This window comes from Rhodnius prolixus, unplaced genomic scaffold (assembly GCF_049639745.1).
Source record: "Rhodnius prolixus isolate KJV_2025 unplaced genomic scaffold, Rpr scaffold_1, whole genome shotgun sequence".
NCBI classification, from domain to species: Eukaryota; Metazoa; Arthropoda; class Insecta; order Hemiptera; family Reduviidae; genus Rhodnius; species Rhodnius prolixus.
In genome coordinates, this window is record NW_027411581.1 from 14,512,496 (window position 1) to 14,539,378 (window position 26,883).

The following is a 26,883-nucleotide window of genomic DNA, read 5'->3' on the forward strand; positions in this document are numbered from 1 at the left end:
TTTTTCAGATTGCAGTAATGAGCGAAAACTAAATCGCACTAAGAAAGTAGTAAGGAAGATTAATTTACAGGGCGTGCCGGCATATCATGGAGTTAGCCGATGCTTTAATGATTTCCAATGCAAGTTATTATTATTATGAATATGGTTATGCAGTGCCAGAAAAATGCTACACAATCGAAATTATCTCTAATAATGGAAATTGAGGAGCAGTAAGGAGATGAACCAGACGAAAATATTGAAATCATTTTATATTTAGGCGTAAGATAATTTCTTATGCTTGTGCCTACTAAAGATCCAGTTAGAGATGATAGCATACATTCTGCATCAAGGTAAATCAGATGAAAATATTAAAACAAATTTTTGTCTTCATCGTTCACAGCATAATATTCTGAACCCGCTTAAGATCCTATGGATTCCACAACAGTTGCCAGGGATTGGTCAATCATGGAAGATTGTAATTTTTATGCTGTATCTTTAAAAGAGGTGCTATGCAAAGCGTTTTTCTGTACAACCCTAAAAGTTTGCCTTGATCCAACCTGACAAATGGATGACTTCTGGAAAAGTCTTTTATCAACATCGAAATTTAAGAAGCAATTTTCGGCAATAAAAATTATATCCTTCTCGTGAAAAAATATAGATTACATTGTAGTACTAAAATTGAAGTTGGAGTAAAATGAATTTATTAATGAAGAAAAAGGAACTGTTTCAAAATATTTGGCGATTTTCGTAAATTTTAATGCACTGTTTTTTTAATAAGACAGCAAACAAAAAGCAATATGAGAAACGAACTCACGCTGATTCCAATTTTTTTCCCAATACCCTAAGAAATTCTTAAGCAATATCCAGATTTTGATTACATACAGATTTCTACCGCAAATGAACAATTGCACAACACAGATAGGTTACACTTAATGTGAGGTTATTATTGTGAAATAGGTTACCAATTTCTATCAGAAATAAGTTGCTTTAGTAGGCATGGTTTTTAGTGAATTTATCAAATAGTTGAAAGTAAGTGTTTTTTATGTTCTGTACTTTATTCAATAAGCATGTTTTACATTATGCTTTATCACTGACAGAAGTGTACTACCTACTGCTTATTCTTCAGGCATTTTGATGTGGTTGGAATGTCCAATCTAATGCATTTTACTACACTGACATTCAAACAACTCACATATAGGGAATGTTGCCGTTTGCAACTATTTGGGTAAATCGTATTCACAGGCAAACTCTCTCGCCTCCACCAAAACTATTAAGTTGCAGCAACTAAATGGTAGCTTAGGTCTTCGATCCTCTCCATTAACCATAAAATAAACGCAAAAAAAAAAATGTATATTCATGATTCAGCTTCATGATTAAAGTTCCTCATTTCCTTTAAATGTTGGAGCTTATTCTCTTAATTTTATTTTACGTTTCTAGCGTTTTTAAAGCTAGCTCCACCATTTCACATTTCATCCTCTCTTTTCTTGGAAAAATTTTAGGGAATTCTCTTATTAAAGAGAATACCTTCAAATAGTTGTAAACTACAGATTTATACGTACTTTTCCCAATTTGCGTAGCAGTTTCTGTAACTTCTGAAAGGCTACACATCGCCTTATATATAGTCAATTTATGACCCACATTTTGGTAAATCAGACAAACTCACTCTCATATTTTTTGGGGAGTCATTACTCATTACTTCACAACATCAGAATTTTACCATTTATGAATAATTCCAGCTGCTGGCCATTAGATTTTCCATTAGGGCCATTAGGAGCTTCTTACAGAAATTGATAGTGTTTGTAACGAGAGAACACTGATGTTTGTAATGAGAGTCCGTAGGCTAGCAGTGCACTAAAAAATTCCGGGCGCCAATAACCTCAGATGTTGACGCGCCTTAAATTAAAAAAATAAAATAATTTTACTTTAGAAAATTTGTTCATATGTAAAAAGATGAAAAACACTGACTTTATTAAGGGTCCCGGGGTCGAATCCAGCTGCTGGCCCTCTTTTCTCTTCCTAAAAGCTTCTTACGGCTCACTGTCTGGTGATGGTCAGTGTTGTCTGTAACGAGAGAACTCTGTCCGGAGGCTGGCAGTGCCAATAGCCTCAGATATTGACGCGCCTTAAATCAAATGTATATATTTATTAAGGGTGTTGGGCTAAGTTCCCTAACGCATTATGTTCTGTTTATTTTTAGACGTAAGAGAGGATAATGAAAAGTACTTCAGCGATAACAAAGTAAATGTTTTGGATCTGAAAATGGCTTCTTTTCTTAATCAGCCAATTATTGGTGACGATGGAACAAAAGAAAATACCCATGTTAATAAAAAATGGATAAACATCCCTTCTTTAAAGACTAAACATGATTTTTCGCATGGTAAGTCAATACATTTTAAAAAAGTATATTAAAAGTTGCTCAAAATGAGTCTTTCACAAATTAATTTGTATTTATCATTATGTATAAATTAAGATACCAGTTAATATTCCACTCCAACTACTCATTCTATTCACATTGTTGAGGCTACTTATTAACCATTCAACGTATTCAAGGATAATTTTTTTAATTTAATCAATAATTTCTACTCCTTTGCTATACCTTGATGGGTTATTTGTAGCTCATTACGAATGCCAATCTATTATTTATGTATGTATGTATCATTCTTTGAAGCAATATTTATCATAAAAAGAACCACATATCTAGTTTGCTTCATAATTATGTATGGAATTGTTCAGGCGAATATTCTAATCATATTGTACTTGTTCAATATCATCTTATATTGGACTTTGTTCTGAAGACTAATAAATAATATAATTACGATTGGTTTTATCCATTCTAGCAATACCTCCAGAGGGCACACCGGTTTCTATGAAGAAAGTGAAAAGAGCTGGTCCCTATCTTTTGGGACCCACTCTTGGCAATTCTCCTGTGAAAAGTATTGTCCAATGTTTAGCAAGATTAGAAGGAACTGACCAGTTTTATACTCTTAAGGTTTGCCTTTTATCAGACGTAATGCATACTCTTCTTTTACTTTTTCTTTTATTTATTTCTTAATTTTTGAAATTCTAATAGATTTTAACGTTGAAATATCCTGAAGATGAAAGTCAAGATGACAGACAAGGAAAGATGTTATTACACACTGAATATTCATTACTCTCTCTTCTGCATGACCAAGAAAATGTTGTCCATCATCACGGATTTTTCAAAGTAGGTAAAAGTGGTAAATGCTGGTTATTGTAATTTGCATTGTTCATAGGACTGAAGTATTAATGAAACTCTTGAAATGCATTCAGTAGATACTATTCGTACGGTTATAACATACATATCTTCCTAATATAAAAGAATCACTAAAGGGCCTTTGGCGCACGAAAAGTAGAGAAATTGTTCCACGATAGCCAAGCGTTAAACGCAAGCCCACAGAGCTAAGATGTATTGTGGTACTGAGTTTGTTTCCCGATCTAGGCCTTGGGTTTTATTTAATTAATAATAACATAAATTTATAGCAAATTTCGTTTACTGGTCGCTAGACATCTCGTTTAGTAGTTGGACAAAAGCCTGCCTGGAAAAAAGGCGTGACTTTCACTTTACTTGACAAGAAATTGATCTCAAGAACCTTTTCATCATATTTTAAAGCCCGATCTTCACTAAGCCGACCTTTTTTTATGTAACCAATTTCTTAGTATCTTTATTAGCAATTTACCAACTGAAATTTTCATAAAACGTAGGAATTGAGAAAAAAAAATAACTAAAACAATTCACTTAATTTATTAAAAGGTCACTTTCGGACGGTCCTCAATTCGGAATTAGGAAACTGAACTATATTTCTTACCCAGAACTATATTTCCTATCCAGAAGAACTAAATTAAAAACTTTCCTTGAAAAAAATTAAAACAAAAAAGTTATGGATCTGTCAAGCGTACGAAACATCTAGAAATATTAGAATCATTTTCGAAAAATTCCCAGAAAACTGAAAAATAGATTGATTCATAAAAGTTTAAATTTTTGGTATGTAAAAAATATCTCCGATGCTTTGCAATCAGCGAACTAGAGAAGTATACTACTTAGAACGGAAGATCAAAGAAAGACAAAATGCCTCGACTGCCTTGTTCTTTAATTCATGTGACTTTCATTTCCTATATCATGCTTTCTTGTGACTTTTTTTCTCAACCTTGTACTGGTACTTTATTATTTGGATTCCGACAGTTTCATCATTTTATTTCAATCCACCTTGTAAATAGAAGGTAAAGACATTTTTTGTTTTCTACTTTTCGGCAAAAACGGAGTTTAACAACTTGTTTAAGCTTCGTTGATATTATTAAAATGGCAGAATCATGTATTCCACCTATGTCTTTTTAGTAGCATCCTTGAAAAACCCCTCCCCCAGACGTGATCAAATTTTCCTGAAAAAATGTCTTAAATAAAACTTGAACAATCATTTTCGAGCAATATAAAAAATATAATTAAAAAAAAAAATCGTGGTGTAAAGCAGTGTTTTCACTAAAAGTATTTCATCGCTAAGTTTTTGTCAAATCTCATGGAGGTTGATGAATGAAATAAGGTTTAGTGTCCAGTGACTCTTTATTTTTGAGTTGAGTGTTTAAATTTACAAATGTTTAAAAAACCACTTTTTGGGACTTATACCACTTCTCCCTCAATCCTAATCTTTATTTAAAGTTAAAAGATAAACATTTAGAGTAACATGGTCATTTTTAGTAATAAAAATAATTAAATAAATAAAAATTAATTAATTAAAATAATTAATAAATAATTTTTAGAAATAACTAGAGTAAGAAAAAATGTGTTAGTTCCTCGCATGTTATTTTGATGAGTTCTGGAGAATCCGAGAATGGGTTTCTTGATTTCTGTAGAAGTTCAACGGAGAAATTAGATGCTTCGACATTCAAGAAGCACTCTTTTATCTAGCTCAGAATCTTGCAACTACCTCTCCCCACGTCCTATGTTTGTGAGTTACATTTAAGTTAAAAACGTAATCTAAAATAGAATGGTTATTATTAAAGACCAAGAAAGTTGCGTTTCTTATTTTATTTCTTTACTAACGTTACTATATTATTTTACATTAACATACAAGTTACAAACCACTGTTTATACTTTTTCTTTGACTCTACGGCCCTCAAAGGACCTATTCTATCACTAAAGCTCTCCTTCTCATGTCCTTCTTATACTTATAAGAGTTTCCTAGGCTTTTCCCTTCAGCCACAAGAGAACCAAACATATCCTACTGTAACTTCTTCCCCTAGCTGCAGGTTTTTCCATCCTTTTTCCCTGCATTTTATATCTTACCCATCCTAAGCTTTCCTTTATAGTGAAGTTTCCTAGTATGGACCACTACATCGTCCAGCCACTGAATCCTAGGTCTTCCCTTCCTCTAGCCTCTCCTGAGTATTATTGCAGCATTTTTTCAGTTATTCTAGAAGCTTCCATCTTATTAGGTGTCCTAACTATCTCACTATTGGTCTTTACATAGTATCTTTCGCCTTTTTTCTATAAGGCAAAATATTTTCCCAAGGTCTAACCACAGCTTTATTAATTCGTCTAATTTTGTTTTAACAAAAATTTTGTAAACAGGATTTAGCACTTGAAGAGAAAACTGGTCCAGATAGAAAACTCGTTTATACCGGAAAAACTATAAGTCGAGTTTGTCTCGTATTAGACTGTCTTGCTGCTCATGATTATTCGCCAGAAACTGCAGATTTAATAAATTTACAACATTATGTTATTAGAGAAAAAAAGCTCAGCGAACGACAAGCAGCATTAATTCTGTACAATACTGTAAAAGTTGTTCATTGTTTACATGAGGTAGTTAGTTTATTGATTTCTTTTTTTGCAAGTTATTTTTATGAGTTATTTTAATTTTCCATTTCTAATTTGAAATAATTTCTTCGTTAACGTTTTTTTAGAAAAATATTGTGCATAGGGATTTGAAACTTGGAAATTTGGTACTTCATCAGAGTACTCATAAAGTAGTGATAACAAATTTCTGTCTTGGAAAACATCTTGGAAGTGAAAAAGACTTATTAAAAGATCAGAGGGGTTCTCCAGCATATATATCTCCTGATGTACTGTGTGGAAAGCCATATGTTGGTATGAAAATAATTATGTATTCTATATCAATTTAATTATATTAATTTAGGAAAAAGTTAAGAATCAGAAAGACCACTTCGGCTATTTTTTGTTGTTGATTATTTGTATCCTTATCACCTAGGTATGTTTTTTTTTATTAATTGTGCTTATAAACATTTTAAATCGATAGTTGTTAGTTAAGCTCAGCCTGAAAAAATAGGCGACTAATTAACTTTACTTTTATAAAAATGTTAATTTTTGGCAGTAAAACGATTCCTGATTAATAAAATTACAATTTTAATACAATAAAGTTTGAAACTGATATAATAATATTCCGTAAATAACAAAAACAAGATTAAGTCTTGAGTATATTCTTGCTTTAAATAGAGTATGTCAGAAGGTTTCGTACATCAAAGAGCTGCGACATATCTTACTTACTTACTATGAATGTCGTTCCCAGTACCAGATGGTATGGAGTATTAGACTTTAATGACTCTTCCTACATGTTAAGTGAATTCGAATTTGTTTGGAGCTATTGAGTCAACCTATAGCCGTGCAAAAACTATACTCGTTTTTTCACTTATGGCTCCAGTTCGTCACAGCTCTTTAATAAAATTAAAGCTGCTGATTATACTATTTCTAAGTGATTATATTCTTTTCTATAACTATAGTCGCTCCAAAGTACAATGTGCTTTAATACTAATAATATGTTAGCTTTAATTGGAATTTATTTTTAGGAAAACCATCTGATATGTGGGCTTTAGGAGTGGTTCTGTTTACTATGTTGTATGGTCAGTTTCCATTTTATGACTCCAGTCCTACACAATTGTTTAATAAAATTAAAGCCGCCGATTATACTATTCCTAAGTGAGTATATACTTTTAATATAAGTAAATAATTGCATTGTTACACTTTTTTTAAATCTGCGAACAGGCGGAAATAATAAAAAGATTGATTCTATAACTATAATAACGAATTATCAGTCATTTCATCCGTCGTAACATGGCTTGTTCATTCTGATCGGTTTTTATTTGTATCCACCTTCAGCAATCAAATGTTAATGAAATGAAATCATTGATATTGGCCAGCTCCTACCATGAGTTCATCTGTTCATAGGTTTTGTTTTCTTCAGAAATAGGATGGTGTTCGTAAAACTCATCTTAGCTTGCTCATATCAGCAGAAAGATTTAATTTTCTTCTGAAATTTTTGATATATTTACCAAAAACTCTTGTATTTAATTTTACTTTTGATGTTTTATGAATAATTAACGAATAAATATCGAATAATTTGATTCCTAATTTATAATTGTACTACAACCAACTTTTTTTCCTTTTTACAGTGACGGAAGAGTTTCAGAAAAAATGGTTAACTTAATAAAAAATCTTCTTGTGCTTAACCCATCCATGAGATTAAAAACGGATCAAGTAATGGATGCTTTAGCAACTATTTTAGCTACTTCTGCTACTAATTTAATGAATACAGATGAATTGTTGCAGGTATTATTAAAGGACGAGACATTATTTTTCGTTAAGTAGTTGCCCTCGCTGTTATATCCAGCTATTAGAATTTATGACATTTTTTTTTATCGCTATACCGGTTATTGTGATATAATAAAAATCTTTCTCTAAAAATATCTAAAATATTTCTCTTCGTAAGGGGAATTATTGCAATTTTACAGCATACCAGTTTTGAGTATTCCTTGTAAATACAGTTTCGAATCAAGAGTGTGTTTTGTACTATCATTTCTGAAAGTGCATGGCAGTAACGGGAAAAATTAGTCTTATAGTCACTTTTCTGGAGTTCAGTTTGTCCTTTACGGGATTATAAAAGGTCTATTTGTTATCCGTAGCAATGACGAGATACTTTAGTTAGTCATACAACTTAAAACATAAAGTGTGTTGGGACGTCTCTTTGGTTTGAAACATTTTTAAGAGTACGATGATTTTAGTGGAATTTTCTGGAGAAAGTAAAATGTCACGCTTCCTTTGGCATCATTTTAATATGGCGAATGTGCGTAATGTTAGGTATAAACTACTATATTTACTTGTGTTATAGTTTTTAAACTTTTTTTAATATATGATACAAAATCAAATTCGATATTTTTTTTTTTTTATCAGGTCGTACCTGATATTGATGATATGGGGAAGGAGCAGCAAACAGTAATTGAAGAAAAAGATAATTGTGAATGTTCACAGCAGAAGGATTCCCTTGCTGATTATTTTACTAAATATGCATTGAAATTTGCAAACATGGTATGTAACTTTTTTTAATTTATTATCTTTAATACCTATTCTTTAATCCAACAAAAGAAAAAAGATAAATTTTGATAACACTAATTCCTCTTAAGGGATGTAAGAGAAAACAAGCTGTGATCACAATAACTTCTAAAAAGGGGAAAGAAAAATGATTTGCAATTATACTTCTTATCCGTATACGGGCAAAGAGAATACGGCATGTTTGCAAATATTTCTCCTTAGTAGGTGTAAGAGCAGGAAGACATATGTCACACATTCTAAATTCTTCTTCTTGCCTAATTTGATCAAAGATGGGCGAAGATTTACATAGTTATTATTAATAACAGCTTAAAAGGAGGCTTTTGGGGGCATCGGGACCCCCAAAAGTCGAATCTACTGTATCTAAAATTTCAAATTGAAAGACAATTCATTCATTTAAATCAGTACGTACGTCGATAATTTGAGCGATTGCAGAACTTCCTCTTAGTAGGTGTAAGAGCATGATAGCACTTTAGAGTCACGTAGGGAAGCTTTAACCGCTTCTTCGTGCTAATTATATGGAGAGTGGTACAACAGTAGTGGAGAATACAATAGAGATTATTTGTTGGTCGCATGCACTACCGTCTTTTCAAAACTGTTTTCCTAGAAACGAGTAATAAATATGATTAAAGGGTATCATGGATCGCAATGTGGATATACAAAATAAAGAAAGTTGGCATTTTTGCTCATTACGGGTTCACTCGATGAATAATGAGGAAAGGGTATGTGACTACAATCTCGTCATATCACATCGCAATTGTCCGCAACAATTAGGGTACCTCTGTAACGTACTTGATTGGAAAAAGTAAAATAAACTATTTGTTTGTATTTAACAGGCAGAAGAAACTAGAGTTCAGAAGTGTAGGGAGCGAAGAATCGGTCAAATATCTGTACACAGAGTTGGAGAAGATGCCAGGGAAATGACTCAATCTGAGCTAGGACGTTATCGTCATCTTTTACCAGCAAACATAAGAGTAGATCTTGGTGCAAATTTACGACCATTGAGATCTACTAGATTTACTGTCATTTCGAATAGAAATGCCCCGTTATCACCAAGATCTCAAAGAAATCTTGTTCACAGTCTATCTATGCTAATTCGATCAAGAATTGAACAAGGTAAGTGATAGAGACCATTTAATAAGTTGTTCCATTATTTTAGGAACCCTCATGACATGTTTGTTGTTTCAGAATCAAATAATCAGTGAGCTAAACATTATTGAAGGAAAATGAAGTAATTACTCCAATCCACCTTTCTGGGAATATAATTCCCAAGTTTTATAATTGTACATTAAAATAATGTATATAATTTTTAGTGCGAGTGTATAAGTTTGTATTTAAAATACATAATTGAATACATATTTTTTCAAATTTTAAAGTAATTAAATTATTTTAATTGTAATTTTTGTTTTGTTATTAATTCGTTTAAATTCGTTGTAGAAAATGTTAGAAGTGAAGTTATTTAGGATTTTTTTTTTAAGTTAGTAATGTAAATTTTAACAATAAACCGCTAAATTCAAATTTGTGTATGAATAAGTAAAAGCTCAGTCGTCGGTTATTGAAAACTGTCTACTCATCTTTAAGGCGTTTTTTTCTCTACAGCAATGTATGTTATTAGTCTACCTAAACCAGAAATCCAAGACCTTCAAAAATAGTAATAATGAATAGAGTTCCAGAGAAGTTCAAAGTACATTGGTTATTCAAACACAAACCATAATGATGATTAGTAGTGGTAGAAACTTAGGATCACAGGTGAGTGTGGAGAGTGTCTTGAAGGTGGAGATATGTTGAGGGTAGCTACTATCTAGTCCTTTCTGATGAGGCTGGGAGAAATTTATCTAGATATAAATTTCGGAAACAATTTGGGACGCTTATCTGTCTCCAACGTCCTCCAGTCGGGCGCTTCGTGAAGTTTTGGCAGATGACAGCATTAAAGAAGGTAATTGCGCATACAACTGCAAGCTGGTAGGACTACGGCCGGCCTAGTAAGTGAGGTACGCTTATCGCAAAAAAAATTGCCGTTGGAAACACATTTGAGATTTACACAAAATATGAGGCTGCATATAACATACATAAAGCACAACTACTTGTTTAGTGAATTATATGTAATATTTCTTTAATACATAGTAACTTTTGCAAGGGGTAAAGTAAAGAATAACTCTTAGCAAATGTACTGCTACATTAAAGGACTAATTTGATTAAAATTTAATAAAAACTGATAATTTACGGATTTATAATATTTATTAACACAATTCCAGAGTCTGCAACTGGTAAATTTCCTTTTTTTTAACTGTTAAGTTGTTCTTAAGACTTCGTTACTCTATCCAAAAACAAAAAGGTAAAAGAGATAATTTAACTTATAAAGTTCAATTAAGTTGGATGATGAATCATTGAATAAATATTTTCACTCTACTAAAGAAGTCTCAGGAATGAAACCCATGTACGCTGATGTTTACAGACACCTAAATAATAGGCTGTTTTATGCCGATTGACCAGCTTCTTCTAACTTAATAAGGTAAATCAACCTTAAGTGCAAAAATATTTTTCTGATTACTGATTGTAATTCAAACCGGAATAAACTTATTTGAAATCGTGATGTCTCATGGTTACGAAAGTAGTTAACTAAACTTGCCCCTGTTGCAGGCAAAAATATTTTTTTGCTGGAAGCTGCTTGGATCTAAACAAACGTTTTTAGCGATTGGTCTTTTTCTGACTCTTGCAAAACAAACAATGCTGAAATAATGACCTTTTGTTCCACATTTTCTTAACAGCTATTCTGGAGAAATACTATAATCATCACTGATAATTATGCTTTAGATGAATAGTTTATATTTGCTCCAAAAAATTTCATCTCAACTTGGTTGTACAGAATAAATTTATTTATTTTGGTCTTCCTTCATTAAGCCTTGAGAAAGATGTAGACAAACGTACTTACCTCCGTGTGGAAAGGTAAAGTATATTTTGACTTCAGAACTTAGTCTCTAGAACTTTAAAGATTACAACAGGAGGGTGTTTCTCAACGGATTTATAAATATCTTTAGTGGTTTTCAAGGAAAATTATTACCTCGACTTATTTTTTTGTTTATAGATGAAATTCAGATTAATGAAGAGTTCAAAGAAAACCAGCTATTGAGAGATTAATACCATATTCTATCATATAACAATGTTCTTTCAAGTAACGTTCTGGAAGAAAATTACCTTAGATTATGAATGGATTTTTGTTCACTTCCAAATCGTCCCACTCTTTTTAAATGATTTAAAAATATATGTAAAACTTATTATCTCATCTTAATATAGATTCAGGATGCTAAAAAAAGAAATATTGTAGCAATTGTACTCAAATGGTCTTACGTGAAAATTAAAACTGATAGTAATTCGGCATACTAACATGTATAGGGTATAAATAAACAAATGATAGAAAAAACAGTGCGATAGCAAATACAACTGCGGCATGATAAAGGGCCCAACGAGTGTCATCGAAGACACTCATTAGAATCTCTGAAAAAAGAAAAAAATGTTTGGTTTCAATTTACAAAATAATTAAAAATTAGTAAGGCAAAATATCCAATCAGTAATCTAAGAGGCGTGAAAAGCATAGAATCATCGTATCTGATCCCTCATCAGAACAGCACTCACCTTAGAGTTGTATGGCAATCATTCAATCGAGTGGTGTGAAGTCATCCATTCTTGGAAGCTAGTCAGACTTGTAACCCGCCTGATTTACCTATCATATCTACTTCCTTTTAAGGAAGCGCTTCTTTGCTAATTATAAATTCATTAAATTGAATGTTAATGGAAACTGAAACTTACTGTAACCATCATGTGTAAAGCAGTAATACTGACCACAAAATTTAACCCAAAACGTTTTGTAGAGATTTGCAAGATGGAAAAATAAGTAAAAGTAGCTTATCAATCTTCTATGATTCCATTATTCCCGCAATGATAAAAAGCAAGGCACAAAAGGGATTGAAGGAAAAATTCAACTAGGAGATAATGGGACATTATAAAATATAAGGCTATCTGATACTAGTACTAAATAGTTATGAATAATCTTGAGAGGGAGGATAATAAATTAAAATGGGAGAGCTGGTTAAAGGGGTGGGGTAACACTCAGAAGTACTCTGATTGGTCAAACAAAATCATTTTCTCTTAACAATTGGTACAGAAGTACGTACATACATACATTAATATCTATAATTAGTATAAAAATATACTAATCGTAGACCGAAAACATAATTATTAAGACTTAGTTTTTGTATTATTATTTCTCCTTCTTTTTCATTCTTTTCATTCATGTAAGAAATTAAATTGCATTCATCTTTTTGTCCGCTGCATAGACTCCTCCGATGATCGATTGATCATGGATAAAATCTTTATTATTTTAAATTTAAACTTATTCGGGGATCGATCAAGTTAAGATCCATTTTTGTTTTTTAGCATACTCACATGAATGTAAACCCAAATAAATAGGTTTCGTATACAAAGGGCACTGCAATCGCAGAAAATGTTGAAGATACCGGATACCGGAGGTGGTAAATCCGAGAGTAAAAGACAGGAACGAGGACAGCTCACATGCAGAGAATGACAGACTTATCATGAAGAAGGAGTCAAAGAATAATTAAATGAAAATTTTACGAGAAAAGGAGGGATAGTGGTAATTTGCAACATAGGAATGATGGCATAAAATTGGAATAATGCATTTAAATACTTGTAGTATAAATAAATAAAAAAAAAACAATATAGCAGGCAGCGGAGCATGATAGCCGTAATTGTTAAAGATACATCGACACAAAAAGAAATGTTCATCTAGAGCGAGAAGGGTTTTCTATTTTCATTTTGAATAAGCGTTTATCTTAACTTTTAGTAACTCAGCTGATGATGAGTAGTCCCGAAGTCACTTCCTTTTATAAATTTCAGTTACTTCTTTCTTCTACCGCGTTCCTTGACAAAAGGCTCTAGGCTACCTCTGTTAAAGTGGCGCCCACAGTTCTAATTGTACATATATAACTTGTTCTTTGTACTAATCTAGTTCTACTATACACGCAACACATATATGTATTGTGTTATAAGCCTCAAAAATTATTTAGTTACACTGTATAATATACATATATACGGGTATCTAACTAAACTAATAACTTTTTGTAAAAAGGTCACCAGGACCCGACAACGCTCTCTCTGCTAAAGTAGAACCACAATAATATGGAATTAAAGGAAATATTTTATGTAATTAAATGAAAAAGAAATATAATAAGTAATAATTTATTTTAAGCAAATTTGTACCTGCTATTGGAATCCCAACAAAACAGCCAAGTCCTTGAATAGTAAATATAAATCCCATAGCACTGGTCAGCTTCTCAAGACCAACGTAATCAATAAGCATTACACTTCTAAGAGGTAAAAAAAGCCCTAAAAATTCAATATCGGCATACATTTTAAGAAACAATTTTTAACTTCTATAATAATTTAGAATTTTCTATTTAGAATATCTTCTGTTTTCTACGTTTAGAAAAATAATTTTGTATTTCTTTTTAACATTTCGTGATAATCTTGTAATTCATCTTGTACTGAATCTTGTAGTTTGTAAGACTTCTACATTTATCTTAAACCTATTGTTTTCAGGGAAAATTTATTTCAAAAAGGTTCTGAATGTACTGCGGCTTAAGGCTTTTATTAAACATTTTTTTAAGTGGCATATTTTGAACGTATTTTAAAACTGTATAAAAAAATTTCTGAGACTTCAAACCGAGATAACAAATAAACAAGATGTTTTTATTATTATTATTTGTTTTTGCACAAAAAAAGTGTATCTAATATAGCAAAATTAGGCTTCTTTTTATTTTGAAAGAAAATAATTTCTTGTATATTTCTTTTCTAAATTGATGTCTGGCTTATCTCTTGTCAAAATGCTGGTATAAATGAAACAAATTCTCTTACCTGTAATGTATCCATAGACAATATTTATAACGATTTGATAAATTGCTTGGAAGTAAAGTGTAACAAGGTAACTAAACAAACTGGAGATTACGAAAGAAGCTATAGTAACATTCAAGCACCCCAGCCGTGGAAATACCAGCAATATTATTCCAATCGTACATCTTGAAACTACAATTCCTGCTCCAAACAGTGGAGTTAAAACATTTGCATAATCGTCTTTTAATCCATTTTCCAAACTGATTCCTGTGTAATCAGAACTCAAAATAGTAAAGTTACATTTTAAAAACTTATTTAAGAACTAGTTCGTGAACTTAAAACAGTATTAACCAAATCTTCTAAATATCTAGGAATGAATCTTCTAAATTTACTTACTTTTTAAATAAAGAAAAGGTATATAGATTCCGCTGTAAAAGAAAAATGTTGCGAAAAATATCATTAAGAAGGCCTTATTGGAGCAGACGCCGAAATTAAATAATGTTCTCATTCCTCTTGTAATCGCTTCAGGACATGCACATTTGCATTCCACTTCTTGTCTTACGTCCTTTAAGGTGGGTAATTTTGCTACCGATACTGTGTATTGTCCTGGCAACTAGACAGTTTAAATATAAATCAGAAACAAAGTTATACATTTCAATTTCCTTTAAAGAATTAATTTAATTCTATTATAATCAAAAATACAAAATTATTTAAGTCTTTATTAAACATAAGAAAATAAACTGAATAATTAAACTATTTCTGATATACTTAAGGTCATATTAGACCATCGAAGGAATGGCTTACAACATTCAGAAAATTTGAACAATTAAAAATTATTTAATTTATAGAAAAATAATAAATCAGTTGTTGAAATCGACCCACTTTTCATTCGCAAGCAATACTTGTTTAATGAATCAAAATTCACACGAGTTTAGAAGTACTTTGAAGATTTGGAGCAAGCTTACCTTCCAGGTTCATGCAACCTCAAAATTTTTGAAGGATATCTTAGAAGAAACGTTTGGCAAACTTTAAAAAGCACGATTGCGGAAAAATAAATGCAGTAACTTATTACTCCAACTTATAAAATTTTAAGCAAATTACGGTATTAAAAGAAAAAAATACCAGCTTATGTCTCTCTCTTATTCGATGTACACTTCCATGGTAGAAAACATCTTTTTTGTACATAGGTCTTTCTACATAGGTGCCAACTCGTCTACATCGTGAACACTTCCTTCCTTCGAGTGGATATGGAAACTCTCTTACTCTGTTAGCTCTCATACCTGTATGTTGACTAATTTGCAAAAGTTTTCTGTGGCTATGGGCACCTCCACCAAGTAAACTCACTCTGTAAATAGTTTGAAAAGTAAATAAATAGATAAATGACTATATTTAAAGTATTTACATTTTACAGGGGTTCTTTCTACACTGGATGAAATTAAAAAATAATAATAATGCAAGCGAAGAATATAGAAAGTATAATAATACAAACAATTAGTTAATAAAATTACCTAAAACACTTTCTATAACATAAACAGAATAGTATTTCTAAATAAGCAAAATAATATATAATAATAATGTTGCTTAAAACTGTAGTATAGAATAGAAAACTTGAAGGTAATTGGCTTGGTACTTAACACCGTCAGCCAAGTTGTCATCTATTGTGTACTGCAGTATTTGCAACAAATCTAAATAAAATAAAAATAAAACTTCTAGAATTAAATAATCAAACAAACCTCTTTAATAAAATAAATACCTAAATAAAATATAAATATTTATATAACAATAATCATAGTTAATACAATAATAATAATAATGATAATAATAAATGATAATAATAAATAAATTAATAAGGGAAGGGATTAACTAAAGAAATGAGAAACATTCTATTAATATTTATTTCAGAGCATTGGCTGTTTCACATAAGCTGAATGTAGATTTTTGCTTTAATGTTTTTGATTTTTAATCAATATTTTTTGAGTTTTCATCGAAAAATATTGATGAAATGTGTTTTTTAACAATTAATAATAGTAATAGTAATAATAATAATAATGATAATAATAAGGGAAGGGATTAGCTATGCGGTTAGCGGATTGGACTCCCACGCGGAGTTCCCGGGTTCGAATCCAGCTGCTGACCCTTAGATTTTCTCTTCCTAGGAGCTTCTTACAGCTCACTGTCCGGTGATGGACAGTGTTGTCTGTAACGAGAGAACACTGTCCGGAGGCCGGCAGTGCACTGAAAAAAGCTCCGGGCACCAATAACCATAGATGTTGATGCGCCTTAAATCATTAAAAAAATAAATAAATGTAATAATAATAGTGAGATATCTCGCTTCTCAATTTTCACTTTGTGTTCAATAGTTGAACTCCTGACAAGTAGGCTTCTGTATTTATAGGCATATGTATGAAAATTAATTAAGTTTCTCCAATTTTCACCATTCAATAGATTTATCACTATTTAAAAACATAGCTTAAAACTGTATAAAACTTATTTAATGCCTAACCTGTTTCTTTATTCAGTTAATTACTCACTTACTTACTTACTCAAGGGCTGTAACGGTTCATGAAGGGCCCGAGCCTCAGCCACTGCAGCTCTCCACCTATCACTGTCTCATGCCGACGTTCTTCATCTCTGCAAACCAATGGCTTCCAAATCGTCCTGTACGTCGTTCAACCATCCTAGTCGGCCTTTTTCCACCAGGGTGTCCATACAGTGCTGTCCTGGGACCTCTCGTCTCCTCCATTCGGTGCAAATGTCCCAGACATCGTAGTCAACCAGACTTTATAGTGGCTACTTACTATTCGATCAGGCTCACCGAACAGTTCAACGACTTCACGATTCGTCCTGATTTCATAGCCATCTTGCGTCCTTACAGGTCCGAAAATCCTGCTCGTCCGCTTTGGTTAATATCCTTGCTTCCGAACCGTAGGTAACGATTGGACGCAGGGTAGTATATTCTTATCTTTATAGCTTGGGACAAGCATTTCTGTAGGCGCTCGAGTACGCCTACACCCAAATGCCCAAGTGGGCGCTGTACGAAATAATAGTAGACAAAGAAGAATAGAAAAAATAAAGAGAAATAAAAGAGAAAGGGGAAGGTACTTACCCTTTGCAAGGAGCGATGTGCGTGAGGTATGTTGATAATCTGCCTGAGAAGCGATGAGCGGAAAGGAAGCTGTGGAGCGGAAGCGTGTATATATGTTTATGTAAATGTGTATGTGTGTGTGTGTTGAGCTCTGAGAAAGGGAGGCAATATTTGGGCTCAGGCTCAGAGAAGCGTAGCGGGCTCGAGTACGCCTACACCCAAATGCCCAAGTGGGCGCTGTACGAAATAATAGTAGACAAAGAAGAATAGAAAAAATAAAGAGAAATAAAAGAGAAAGGGGAAGGTACTTACCCTTTGCAAGGAGCGATGTGCGTGAGGTATGTTGATAATCTGCCTGAGAAGCGATGAGCGGAAAGGAAGCTGTGGAGCGGAAGCGTGTATATATGTTTATGTAAATGTGTATGTGTGTGTGTGTTGAGCTCTGAGAAAGGGAGGCAATATTTGGGCTCAGGCTCAGAGAAGCGTAGCGGAAGTGGAAATGAGGTAAGCGGAAGAGTAAAGGGGGAATAGTGCAATAAGTGCACTATAAGCGGTGGAATATGCGTGAAGCGATATTCGGGAGAGGCGTTTAGATGCGGATGATGCGTACTATTAGGTGTCAGCGGAAGTATGAAAGTAATAGCGTACTAAGGGCACTAGATGCAGATGAAAAATGATAGGCGTGAAGCGATGAGTGAAGCGTTGAATATAAGCGTATTAGCACAGAAGCACAGAAGCGTAAATAGCGCGGTACCGCAGAGAACTGTGTAGGCTCGAAAGGTGACCACAAGGTCCTAAAGGAAGTAGTGGGGCAAAGAGTTTAGAATATAGAAAAACAAATAAAGGAAATAGAAGCGGAAACAACAAGTTTATATAGAGAGTTTGAGAGGATAAAAAAGGTGTAAAATAATAACATACTAATGAGCGATAAGAAATATGTGGAAAGAAGGAAATTAAGGCGGATGTGTACATTAGTACGCGCGCGGGCGCGAGACTGAGCCGCGGGAGTCGGAAGTTAGCCAAACTGGCCGAATGTTCTCGGTCACGACCGAACATCCCGCCCGCCCTGAAGGCTTGGCTTCAGCGAAGATTGATAAGCGGAATCTCTATTGCGATGGGAGAGGACAGAGCTTGTTTAGCGGTCGGCGGAAAGTGCCGGACGCGGTGGTCACATCAGCCACCCGACAGACGCCATCTCGTCCGGGATGTAAGGCGGTAATGCGGCCGAGCGGCCATTGGCGGGGAGGAGCATTGTCTTCGCGAAGAATGACGACAGTACCCGGCGAGATGGCTGTGGCGGGTAGCAACCATTTCTCACGCTGCTGCAGCGTATGCAGATATTCTTGACTCCAGCGCGTCCAGAAGTCCTGCTGGATACGTTGTGTCAGATTCCACCGGGACAAGCGGTTGAGTGCCAGATGGGTAAGGCGGCGCTCTGGCGGGGCGGTGAGGGGGCGGAAAATTAGAAAATGTCCCGGCGTCAGCGGCTCCGGATCCGCGGAGTCAGAGGAGAGAGCGCAGATGGGGCGAGAATTAAGGATTGCCTCGACCTCAGTAACCACAGTAAGTAGCTCCTCATATGTTAGCGTTTGCTTCCCAATCACGCGGGAGAGGTGGTGCTTCGCGGATTTAACCGCGGCCTCCCACAATCCGCCAAAGTGAGGACTAGCGGGTGGTATGAAACGCCACTCAATACCACGCGTGGAGGCGGAATCAAAGAATAACTGCTGATGGCGGGGGTTGCGGATTAAGCGGCCGAGATCACGGAGCTGGTGATGGGCCCCGACGAAGTTTGTTCCGTTGTCGGAAAACACCGTGGTGGGGAGTCCGCGGCGGGCCGTGAAGCGTCTGAAGGCGGCGAGGAACGCGGATGTTGAGAGCTCCGAAGCGATTTCAAAATGAACGGCCTTGGTGGCGAAACAAATGAACGCCACCAGGTAGCCCTTAGTGGTGGCAGCGCCGCGGAGGCGCGCACTTGAGACGGCGAATGGGCCAGCGTAGTCAACCCCGGTCCCTGTGAATGCGGATGCGGCGGAGATGCGTTCAGCGGGTAAGTTTCCTAGCGGTTGGATAACAGGGCGCGGTTTGACAGAAAAACAGCGGTTACATTTAGCTAAGCGGTGGCGTACCACGTTTCGTCCATTGACGATCCAGTACTGTCGGCGTAAATAGGAGTGGGTAGCAAGCGCCCCAGCGTGTAATAAGCGTAAGTGTGCGTCATCCACTATTAACCGTGTGAGATGATGATCCTTAGGTAATAAAAGCGGGTGGCGAAAACCATAAGGCAGCGTGGAGGCGGATAAGCGTCCGCCTACGCGGAGTATTCCATCCTTGTCCGTGAACAGGTTCAACTGACGCACCAATCGATGACGCGATTGGGGGTCTTGAGCTTCTTTCATTTCGACGGGGAACGCATGAGCTTGGGATAAGCGTACTAGCGCGATGAACGCACTCCGCAATTCCGAAGTGCTAAGCCAACCCTGGCGTGGCGTAGCAGAATTACGACAGTTAAACAAAAAACGAAGGCAGTAGGCGGTAACCCGCTTCAAGCGGAGAAGCGATGAATAGCGCGTGAAAAAGGGCTCCTCTTGAGCGGGGAGCACAAGCGTGAGCGGGGGGTCGGCGCGTTCTTCCTGCTGAACCAGACCCGAGGGCACGGGATCATTAGAGGTAGGCCAGTTATCAAGGGTCTCGGCGAGCCAGGGTGGCCCGGTCCACCAAAGCGGGTGTGGCTGCAGCTGATGCGGTTGCACGCCTCGTGAAGCGCAGTCAGCGGGATTATCCTCAGAGACCACATGCCTCCAAGCATTAGCGGGAATGAGCTCCTGGATGTCAGCTACGCGATGGCCAACAAAGGTCTTCCATCGATGGCTCTCGCCGCGAATCCAGGCAAGCGTGACGGTGGAGTCAGAAAACGCGATCAGATATGCCCCTAACTGCGGGAGCATGGACGAGGCAATGGAGTGCAGCAATTTAGCTAATAAATGTGCTCCGCACAGCTCCAGCCGCGGCAGCGACATGGTCTTGTTAGGTGCAACTTTCGACTTGGCGGCCACCTGGTGCACTTGGCACTCTCCACGGGGGGAGGTGGTATGCAAGTAGACGACCGCGGCGTATCCATTCTCGGACGCATCGCAAAATCCGACTAAGCGGTGGGTATAAGCGGCGTCGATCGTGGGAAGCAATCGTGGTAAGCGTATACGTCCCAATTCGGGCAGGCGTTGCTGGAATTCGAGCCACGGGGCTGCGAGCTCCGTAGGGAGTTGCTGATCCCAATCAAGTTGCAGCCGGCAGAGTTGGCGAAAAAACAACTTGGCCTTGAAAACGACCGGGGTTAGCCATCCCAAGGGATCGAAAATTCTGGCCATTTGGCTAAGGATGGCACGTTTGGTGGATGCGGGTTCAGCCATGCGCACCGCGTAGAAAAAGCTATCAGTAGTGGGATCCCAACCCAGCCCCAGAATTTTGAGCACAGGATCCCGATCAAGCTGAAGGGGGTCCTCGGAGGTGGGTTGGCGGCAGTGCTCGGGGGGTAGGCTCCGGAGCAACGATGGGCAATTCGTGGCCCACTTACGTAACTCAAAACCGCCCGCCATGAGAAGCCGCCGGACCTGCTCCATCAGATGCTTTGCAGTCACCTCGGAGTCTGCTCCAGTGAGTATGTCATCGACATACACTTCTTCTTGGAGCGCGAGTTTAGCATGGGGGTATTTATCCCCTTCATCGAGCGCGAGTTGGCGGATGGTGCGCAGCGCGAGGTAAGGGGCGGAAGATACGCCGAAAGTAACGGTGTTAAGACGATACGTTTGCAACGGTTCATCTGGAGAGAATCGCCAAATTATGCGTTGATAGTCACGATGGGCAGGTAGCACCCGAATCTGGCGGTACATCTGTCGGATGTCCGCGGTGAATACCACGCGATGGAGGCGGAAACGGAGCAGGAGCGTGGCGATATCCGCTTGTAGCTTGGGTCCGGTAAATAGAAGGTCATTGAGAGAATGTCCGTTGGCGGAAGCGCATGATGCATTAAAAACTACGCGGAGTTTGTTCGGGGGATCGTCTGGGCGATGTACCGCGTGATGCGGAATATAAAATGGCTCATAAGAGGGGGGAGTATCGGACGCGGATACAAGGTCCATATGCCCGCTATCCAGGTAGTCCTGCATAACGTCATGGTACGCGTGCCGAAGCTCTGAGTCTCGAGCGAAGCGTTTTTCCAAGCGGAGAAACTGTCGCGTGGCCACATTTCTGGAAGCACCCAAATGTGGAGCCCGGAGAGGAAGCGGAACTACATAGCGGCCGTTAGCAAGACGATATGTATCGCGGAGGTAGAGGTCTTCGCAAATGCGCTCTTCAGGGGTGAGCGGCAGTCGTTCCGGAACCTTATCCACCTCCCAGAAGCGTCGGACCAAATAGGCGAGGTCTTCGTCTGCGTCTCGGGGAACGGGGTCGAGTACCACAGGAAGCGCGATAGCTGGAGCGACCGATTCGGAAGCGGAGTACGAATTTGCGGATGTGTGAGTGACGCATTCTCTGGTTTCAGCGGCGGAAGGCGCAGGGATGAGAGCCACCGCATCCAGATCGAGAGGTGGCACGGAGGAACGCTGGGGAGACGGATTGGACTCGAGAGTATGAAACACAGTTCCGGGCGCGAAGCGTACGTGGATATTCCTAGACAGCGCTGGGCGGTATGGCCCATGAAGTACCCAGCCGTAGGTAGTGCGGAAAGCGCCCGGCGCGCGAAGCGTGGGGCGAATTACCCCAGTGAGCATGAGGTGCGGTAACACATCATTACCCAACAGCAGCTCAATGGGCTGCGGATAATTAAATGAGGGGTCTGCCAGGGGGAGAGCTTGGAGATGGGGCCAACTGCAAGCAAAAGGCCGCGTGGGCAGCGGAGGAATGATATCCTCTAGGACGGTAGCATGGACCCGCAACAGGGGGGGATCTCCGCAATGGGAGATAAAGAAGTTGGTTCGATACCGGGAGTGAGCGGTAACAGCGCCGCCGAGCGTGAGCAAATCGGAGGAGCACCGGTGAAAGGGGGAGCGGAGGTGGTTAGCGAACCGACGCGTAATGAGCGTTTGGTGGCTTCCGGTGTCAATTAGGGCGCGCACAAAACCGTGAATGTTTTGATTCACAGCGTGTACCGTGATGGTAGGCAAAAGTGGGTATGGATACGCGGGGGGGATGGTATAGGCGAGGGGGGTTGGCGGAAACCCTCATTCCGCGTCCAATAAGGGGCGGGGAACGCGGGAGCGGATATGCCTGCGAGAGGGGGGGAGTTCAGCCGGGTTAGGAAGAGCGGGCAAGGGGGGCGATTCATCTTCGGACGCGGGGGGGGAGGGACAGTTTGCCCAACTAAAGCGCGACGGGGGAGACGCTGAGGCAGGTGAACGTTGTGGCGAGGTGGCAGTGGGGTTGTCCACCGGAGTGGCAAGCGGTAAGCGGGGCGGGGAGGTCGAAGGGATAATCTGCGGGGCCACTGGGCGGTCAGTGGGAGACAAGGGTGCCGATGGGAAATCGGAAGACACGGGATGCAACATCGTATGATGTCGTTTGTTACAGACGCGGCAGGACTGCACCGATCTGCAGGCTGTAGTCAGATGTTTAGCGGAGAGGCAATTCCTGCATAATCGGTGAGCATCTATATATGCCCGGCGCTGGGTGATAGACAGTGTCTTAAAACGGGGACACTGCCGAATAGAATGCTTAGCTGCACAGTATTCGCAGCTGTAAACAGACACCGGGGGCGCAGGGGCTACATATTGCGCGGAGGGGTCCCGAGAGGCAATAGCTCCACGGGGCGGATACAGGGGGGTGCGAGCGGAGGCGGAGGGATTAAGCGCGGATGCCCTGCGAGGCGCAGGGGGGGAAGCGCATGCGGAGGCAGGGGTTACGGCCGCGCGAACAGGGGGACCAGAAGAGGTCACCCGAGTGACGGCGAGCGAGCGCCTACGCAGAAACGTGCGTAAGTGTTTTACGGTGGGAAAGGGCTCATCAGCGTAGGCCAGCTCGAAAGCGAGCTGACTCTCCTGGTCAAGGCGGCGAGACAGGAGCAAAAACAGTAGAAAAGAGGCCGGGTCATCCGCGGGGATATTAAGAAACGTCTCTGCACACCCCACCTGCTCCAGCAAGGCCTCCAGATGCTGAGGTGTGGTATGCGGGGGGGTCTGAGGAGCGCGGGGAAGTAACTGGTCGAGCAGCGATAAGGCGAGGTTGCGGTGGCTGTCAAAGTGGCCACACAACAAATCCCACGCCGTCAGGAATTGCGCTTCCTGGAGGGGGATGTGAGAAATGATAGAGCACGCAACCCCGGAAAGCGCCCCCCGTAGATAGGTAAACTTCTGCACCCCGGAAAGTGCGGGGTTGGCGATAATGAGGGACGCAAACTGGTCCTTAAAGTGCGGCCACTCCCGGATATTGCCGGAAAAGTCCGGTATCGGTAGTGGGGGGAGGAGCGGGGCAGCGAAGGTCGCTGCACCGACAGCGGATGAAGCGGGGCAACTTTCTTCGAAGGTGCAGATTATCTGTCGGTATAAGTCCCGCACTTGCTGGACCTCAGCCGACAATTGGTCTTCTGAGAGGCCTTCAGGAAGCGAGTCTGCCTTTAGATAAGGCTCAACGCCTTTCAGGAATGTAGCGTAATCGGCCTCGACCAATCTCGTCATCGAAGCTATGAGCGTTGAGGACAGAGGAGCGACTCTAAGTCGTTCGGCGAAGTCCTCGAGATGGCGATCCAGGGCCAATTTAGTTGCTCTGATTAAGCGAGTGAAGGCAACAAACGATAATGCACCTGCAGTGCCTTTCCCTTTTTTAGGCGCCATAGTGGAAGAAGTGGACTGTATAAATTGTATAAATCCGGCCCGGAGGACCAAAATGTAGGCGCTCGAGTACGCCTACACCCAAATGCCCAAGTGGGCGCTGTACGAAATAATAGTAGACAAAGAAGAATAGAAAAAATAAAGAGAAATAAAAGAGAAAGGGGAAGGTACTTACCCTTTGCAAGGAGCGATGTGCGTGAGGTATGTTGATAATCTGCCTGAGAAGCGATGAGCGGAAAGGAAGCTGTGGAGCGGAAGCGTGTATATATGTTTATGTAAATGTGTATGTGTGTGTGTGTTGAGCTCTGAGAAAGGGAGGCAATATTTGGGCTCAGGCTCAGAGAAGCGTAGCGGAAGTGGAAATGAGGTAAGCGGAAGAGTAAAGGGGGAATAGTGCAATAAGTGCACTATAAGCGGTGGAATATGCGTGAAGCGATATTCGGGAGAGGCGTTTAGATGCGGATGATGCGTACTATTAGGTGTCAGCGGAAGTATGAAAGTAATAGCGTACTAAGGGCACTAGATGCAGATGAAAAATGATAGGCGTGAAGCGATGAGTGAAGCGTTGAATATAAGCGTATTAGCACAGAAGCACAGAAGCGTAAATAGCGCGGTACCGCAGAGAACTGTGTAGGCTCGAAAGGTGACCACAAGGTCCTAAAGGAAGTAGTGGGGCAAAGAGTTTAGAATATAGAAAAACAAATAAAGGAAATAGAAGCGGAAACAACAAGTTTATATAGAGAGTTTGAGAGGATAAAAAAGGTGTAAAATAATAACATACTAATGAGCGATAAGAAATATGTGGAAAGAAGGAAATTAAGGCGGATGTGTACATTAGTACGCGCGCGGGCGCGAGACTGAGCCGCGGGAGTCGGAAGTTAGCCAAACTGGCCGAATGTTCTCGGTCACGACCGAACAATTTCCTTTTAAAAACTGGCTGGACATCTATTACCGGCTGCGATTCTCTCACACAGATCTTCCCTAACACTGTTATTAAAGGTTAAAACTGCCCCCAAGTATTTAAATTCTTTCACCTCTTCAAAAGAGTATTCCACACCCGTAGGTTCCGGAATATTCTTCTTCTCCTCGTATTGGCCATATACTTGGTTTTTTCGCTGTTAACCTCTAAACCAAATTCCTTAGCAGCCACATCCAGCTCCAGAAAATCTAATTTTAGCTCCTGCTGCGACCTTGCCAGTATTGCCACATCATCGGTATAAGCTATTATTTGCAACATTCTATTATAAAGGTTGCCACTAAAATTGGTTGACAACCTCCTCATAATTCCAACAGTATGTTAAACAATGTCGGTGACATAGGGTCTCCTTGTCTCAGACCTGAGTTTATTCTAAACTCTCTGGAGGTTTTCCCTTGGATTGCTACTTTCCCATAGTTGCTGGCCAAGCACATTTTGACGAGCCGAATCAATTTCTCCGGGTATCCCAGTTCTCTCATACATCAAGACAAACCAGCTCCACTAATCCGATCATAAGCCATTTTAAAATCTACAAAGATCGAGTGAGTATCCACAGTTAGCTCATAAAACTTTTCCAATAAGGCCCTCACTGTGAAAATATGATCCATTGTAGATCTACCGGGTCTGAATCCACTTTGGTAGTCCCCAACAACTATTTCTGACCTTTCCATCAATCTTTTATTGATTATGGTTGCCAGAATTTTGTATGGGGCACTCAAGAGTGAAATCCCTCTGTAGTTGGCACATTTTAAGCGGTTCTCTTTCTTGAATATAGGACAAATAAGTGCGCCTGCCCACTCCTTAGGCATTACTTCACGGCACCACACATCCGATATAAGATGAAACAATGCATCTTTATTTCTTCCTGCTGCTTTCAACATTTCAGTGCTCACCCCATCCACTCCTGGGGCCTTGTTATTTTTCATCAACTCTAATATATATTCAAATTCGTCTTTTGATGGCGGGCTTTCCAGTTCCAAGGCCCCCACATTCAAAACCTCTTCAAAGTATTGAGCCCATCTCTCAAGAATTGCCGCTTCGTCGCAAATTAATTCTCTTTCATTACTTTCCACTAAACTTATTCTCGGCTGGTACCCACCTTTTATCTCGGTGTAAATTTTTCGGGAACTATTACATTCAAAATCTGTTTGCATTTGTTCGAGCTTGCGAGACTCCGCCTCTCTTTTCTTCTTTCTACATATTCTTCTCGCAACCTTTCTTCTTTCCTTATATTCTTTCGTAGACTTCCTTGTAACTCTCAAAGGCAACTTAGCCCTAGCTTCGTTTCGCATTTTCACTGCCTCCTGCGCTTCAATATCAAACCAATTGTTTCTTTCTTTCCTCTTTCTTTCTCCCAAGATCTCCTCTGTAGCCCCACAAACAACCTTCTTAAAAGTATTCCACCTCACATCAACGTTATCACTTTCGGCTTTATCTGCTCTAAACTTGTTCTCCAAATTCCTTTCATAATCCTCCCTCTTCTCTTGAATCCTCAACTCATCTATTTGAAACATTTTTCTTTTCTCCCCTCCACGATGCAACCTAATTGTTAGCCTCTGCCGAATTTTAATCTTTACCAGGTAATGATCGGAGTCGCAAATAGCACCTCTATAGCTCCTAACATTCATAATATCAGAGAAATGCCTTCCACTTACCATAACGTGATCAAGCTGATTCTTTGACCTTCCATCGGGGGAGATCCAAGTTTCTTTATATATCTTCTCAGTTAATTACGAACAAAACAAAGAAGTGTTTAATA

General features: G+C 38.9%; 2 protein-coding genes across 7 annotated transcripts in view; one reads left to right on the top strand and one right to left on the bottom strand.

Moving 5' to 3' along the window:
• Window positions 1–159: 159 nt before the first annotated feature.
• Window positions 160–9,871, top strand: LOC141455424 (serine/threonine-protein kinase 40-like). 2 transcript variants are annotated; one of them, XM_074130503.1, is made up of 11 exons: window positions 160–329; window positions 2,177–2,356; window positions 2,817–2,968; window positions 3,050–3,184; window positions 5,564–5,794; window positions 5,896–6,079; window positions 6,796–6,925; window positions 7,399–7,555; window positions 8,177–8,311; window positions 9,169–9,448; window positions 9,521–9,871. In XM_074130503.1, exons 1-11 carry the CDS (start codon window positions 305–307, stop codon window positions 9,535–9,537), a joined length of 1,626 nt encoding a protein of 541 aa, XP_073986604.1. In that variant the 5' UTR covers window positions 160–304; the 3' UTR covers window positions 9,538–9,871. The 2 variants fall into 2 exon arrangements, with proteins under 2 accessions (XP_073986604.1, XP_073986612.1); XM_074130511.1 differs by lacking the exon at window positions 160–329 and adding an exon at window positions 398–1,008.
• LOC141455403 (monocarboxylate transporter 14-like) overlaps window positions 4,945–26,883 on the bottom strand; it is a 26,542-nt gene continuing 4,603 nt past the window's right edge. The window contains exons 5-11 of one of the 5 annotated variants that reach the window (XM_074130474.1): window positions 15,362–15,584; window positions 14,636–14,852; window positions 14,264–14,506; window positions 13,610–13,735; window positions 11,718–11,827; window positions 11,528–11,636; window positions 4,945–4,969 (exon numbers count right to left, since the gene is read on the bottom strand). In XM_074130474.1, the coding sequence (XP_073986575.1) occupies window positions 11,613–11,636; window positions 11,718–11,827; window positions 13,610–13,735; window positions 14,264–14,506; window positions 14,636–14,852; window positions 15,362–15,584 (943 nt within the window). In that variant the 3' untranslated portion in view covers window positions 4,945–4,969; window positions 11,528–11,612. Of the gene's footprint in view, window positions 4,970–6,918; window positions 7,257–10,480; window positions 10,650–11,527; window positions 11,637–11,717; window positions 11,828–13,609; window positions 13,736–14,263; window positions 14,507–14,635; window positions 14,853–15,361; window positions 15,585–26,883 lie in introns of those variants that run through there. The other 4 variants (XM_074130465.1, XM_074130479.1, XM_074130458.1 and 1 more) reach the window with 4 other exon arrangements.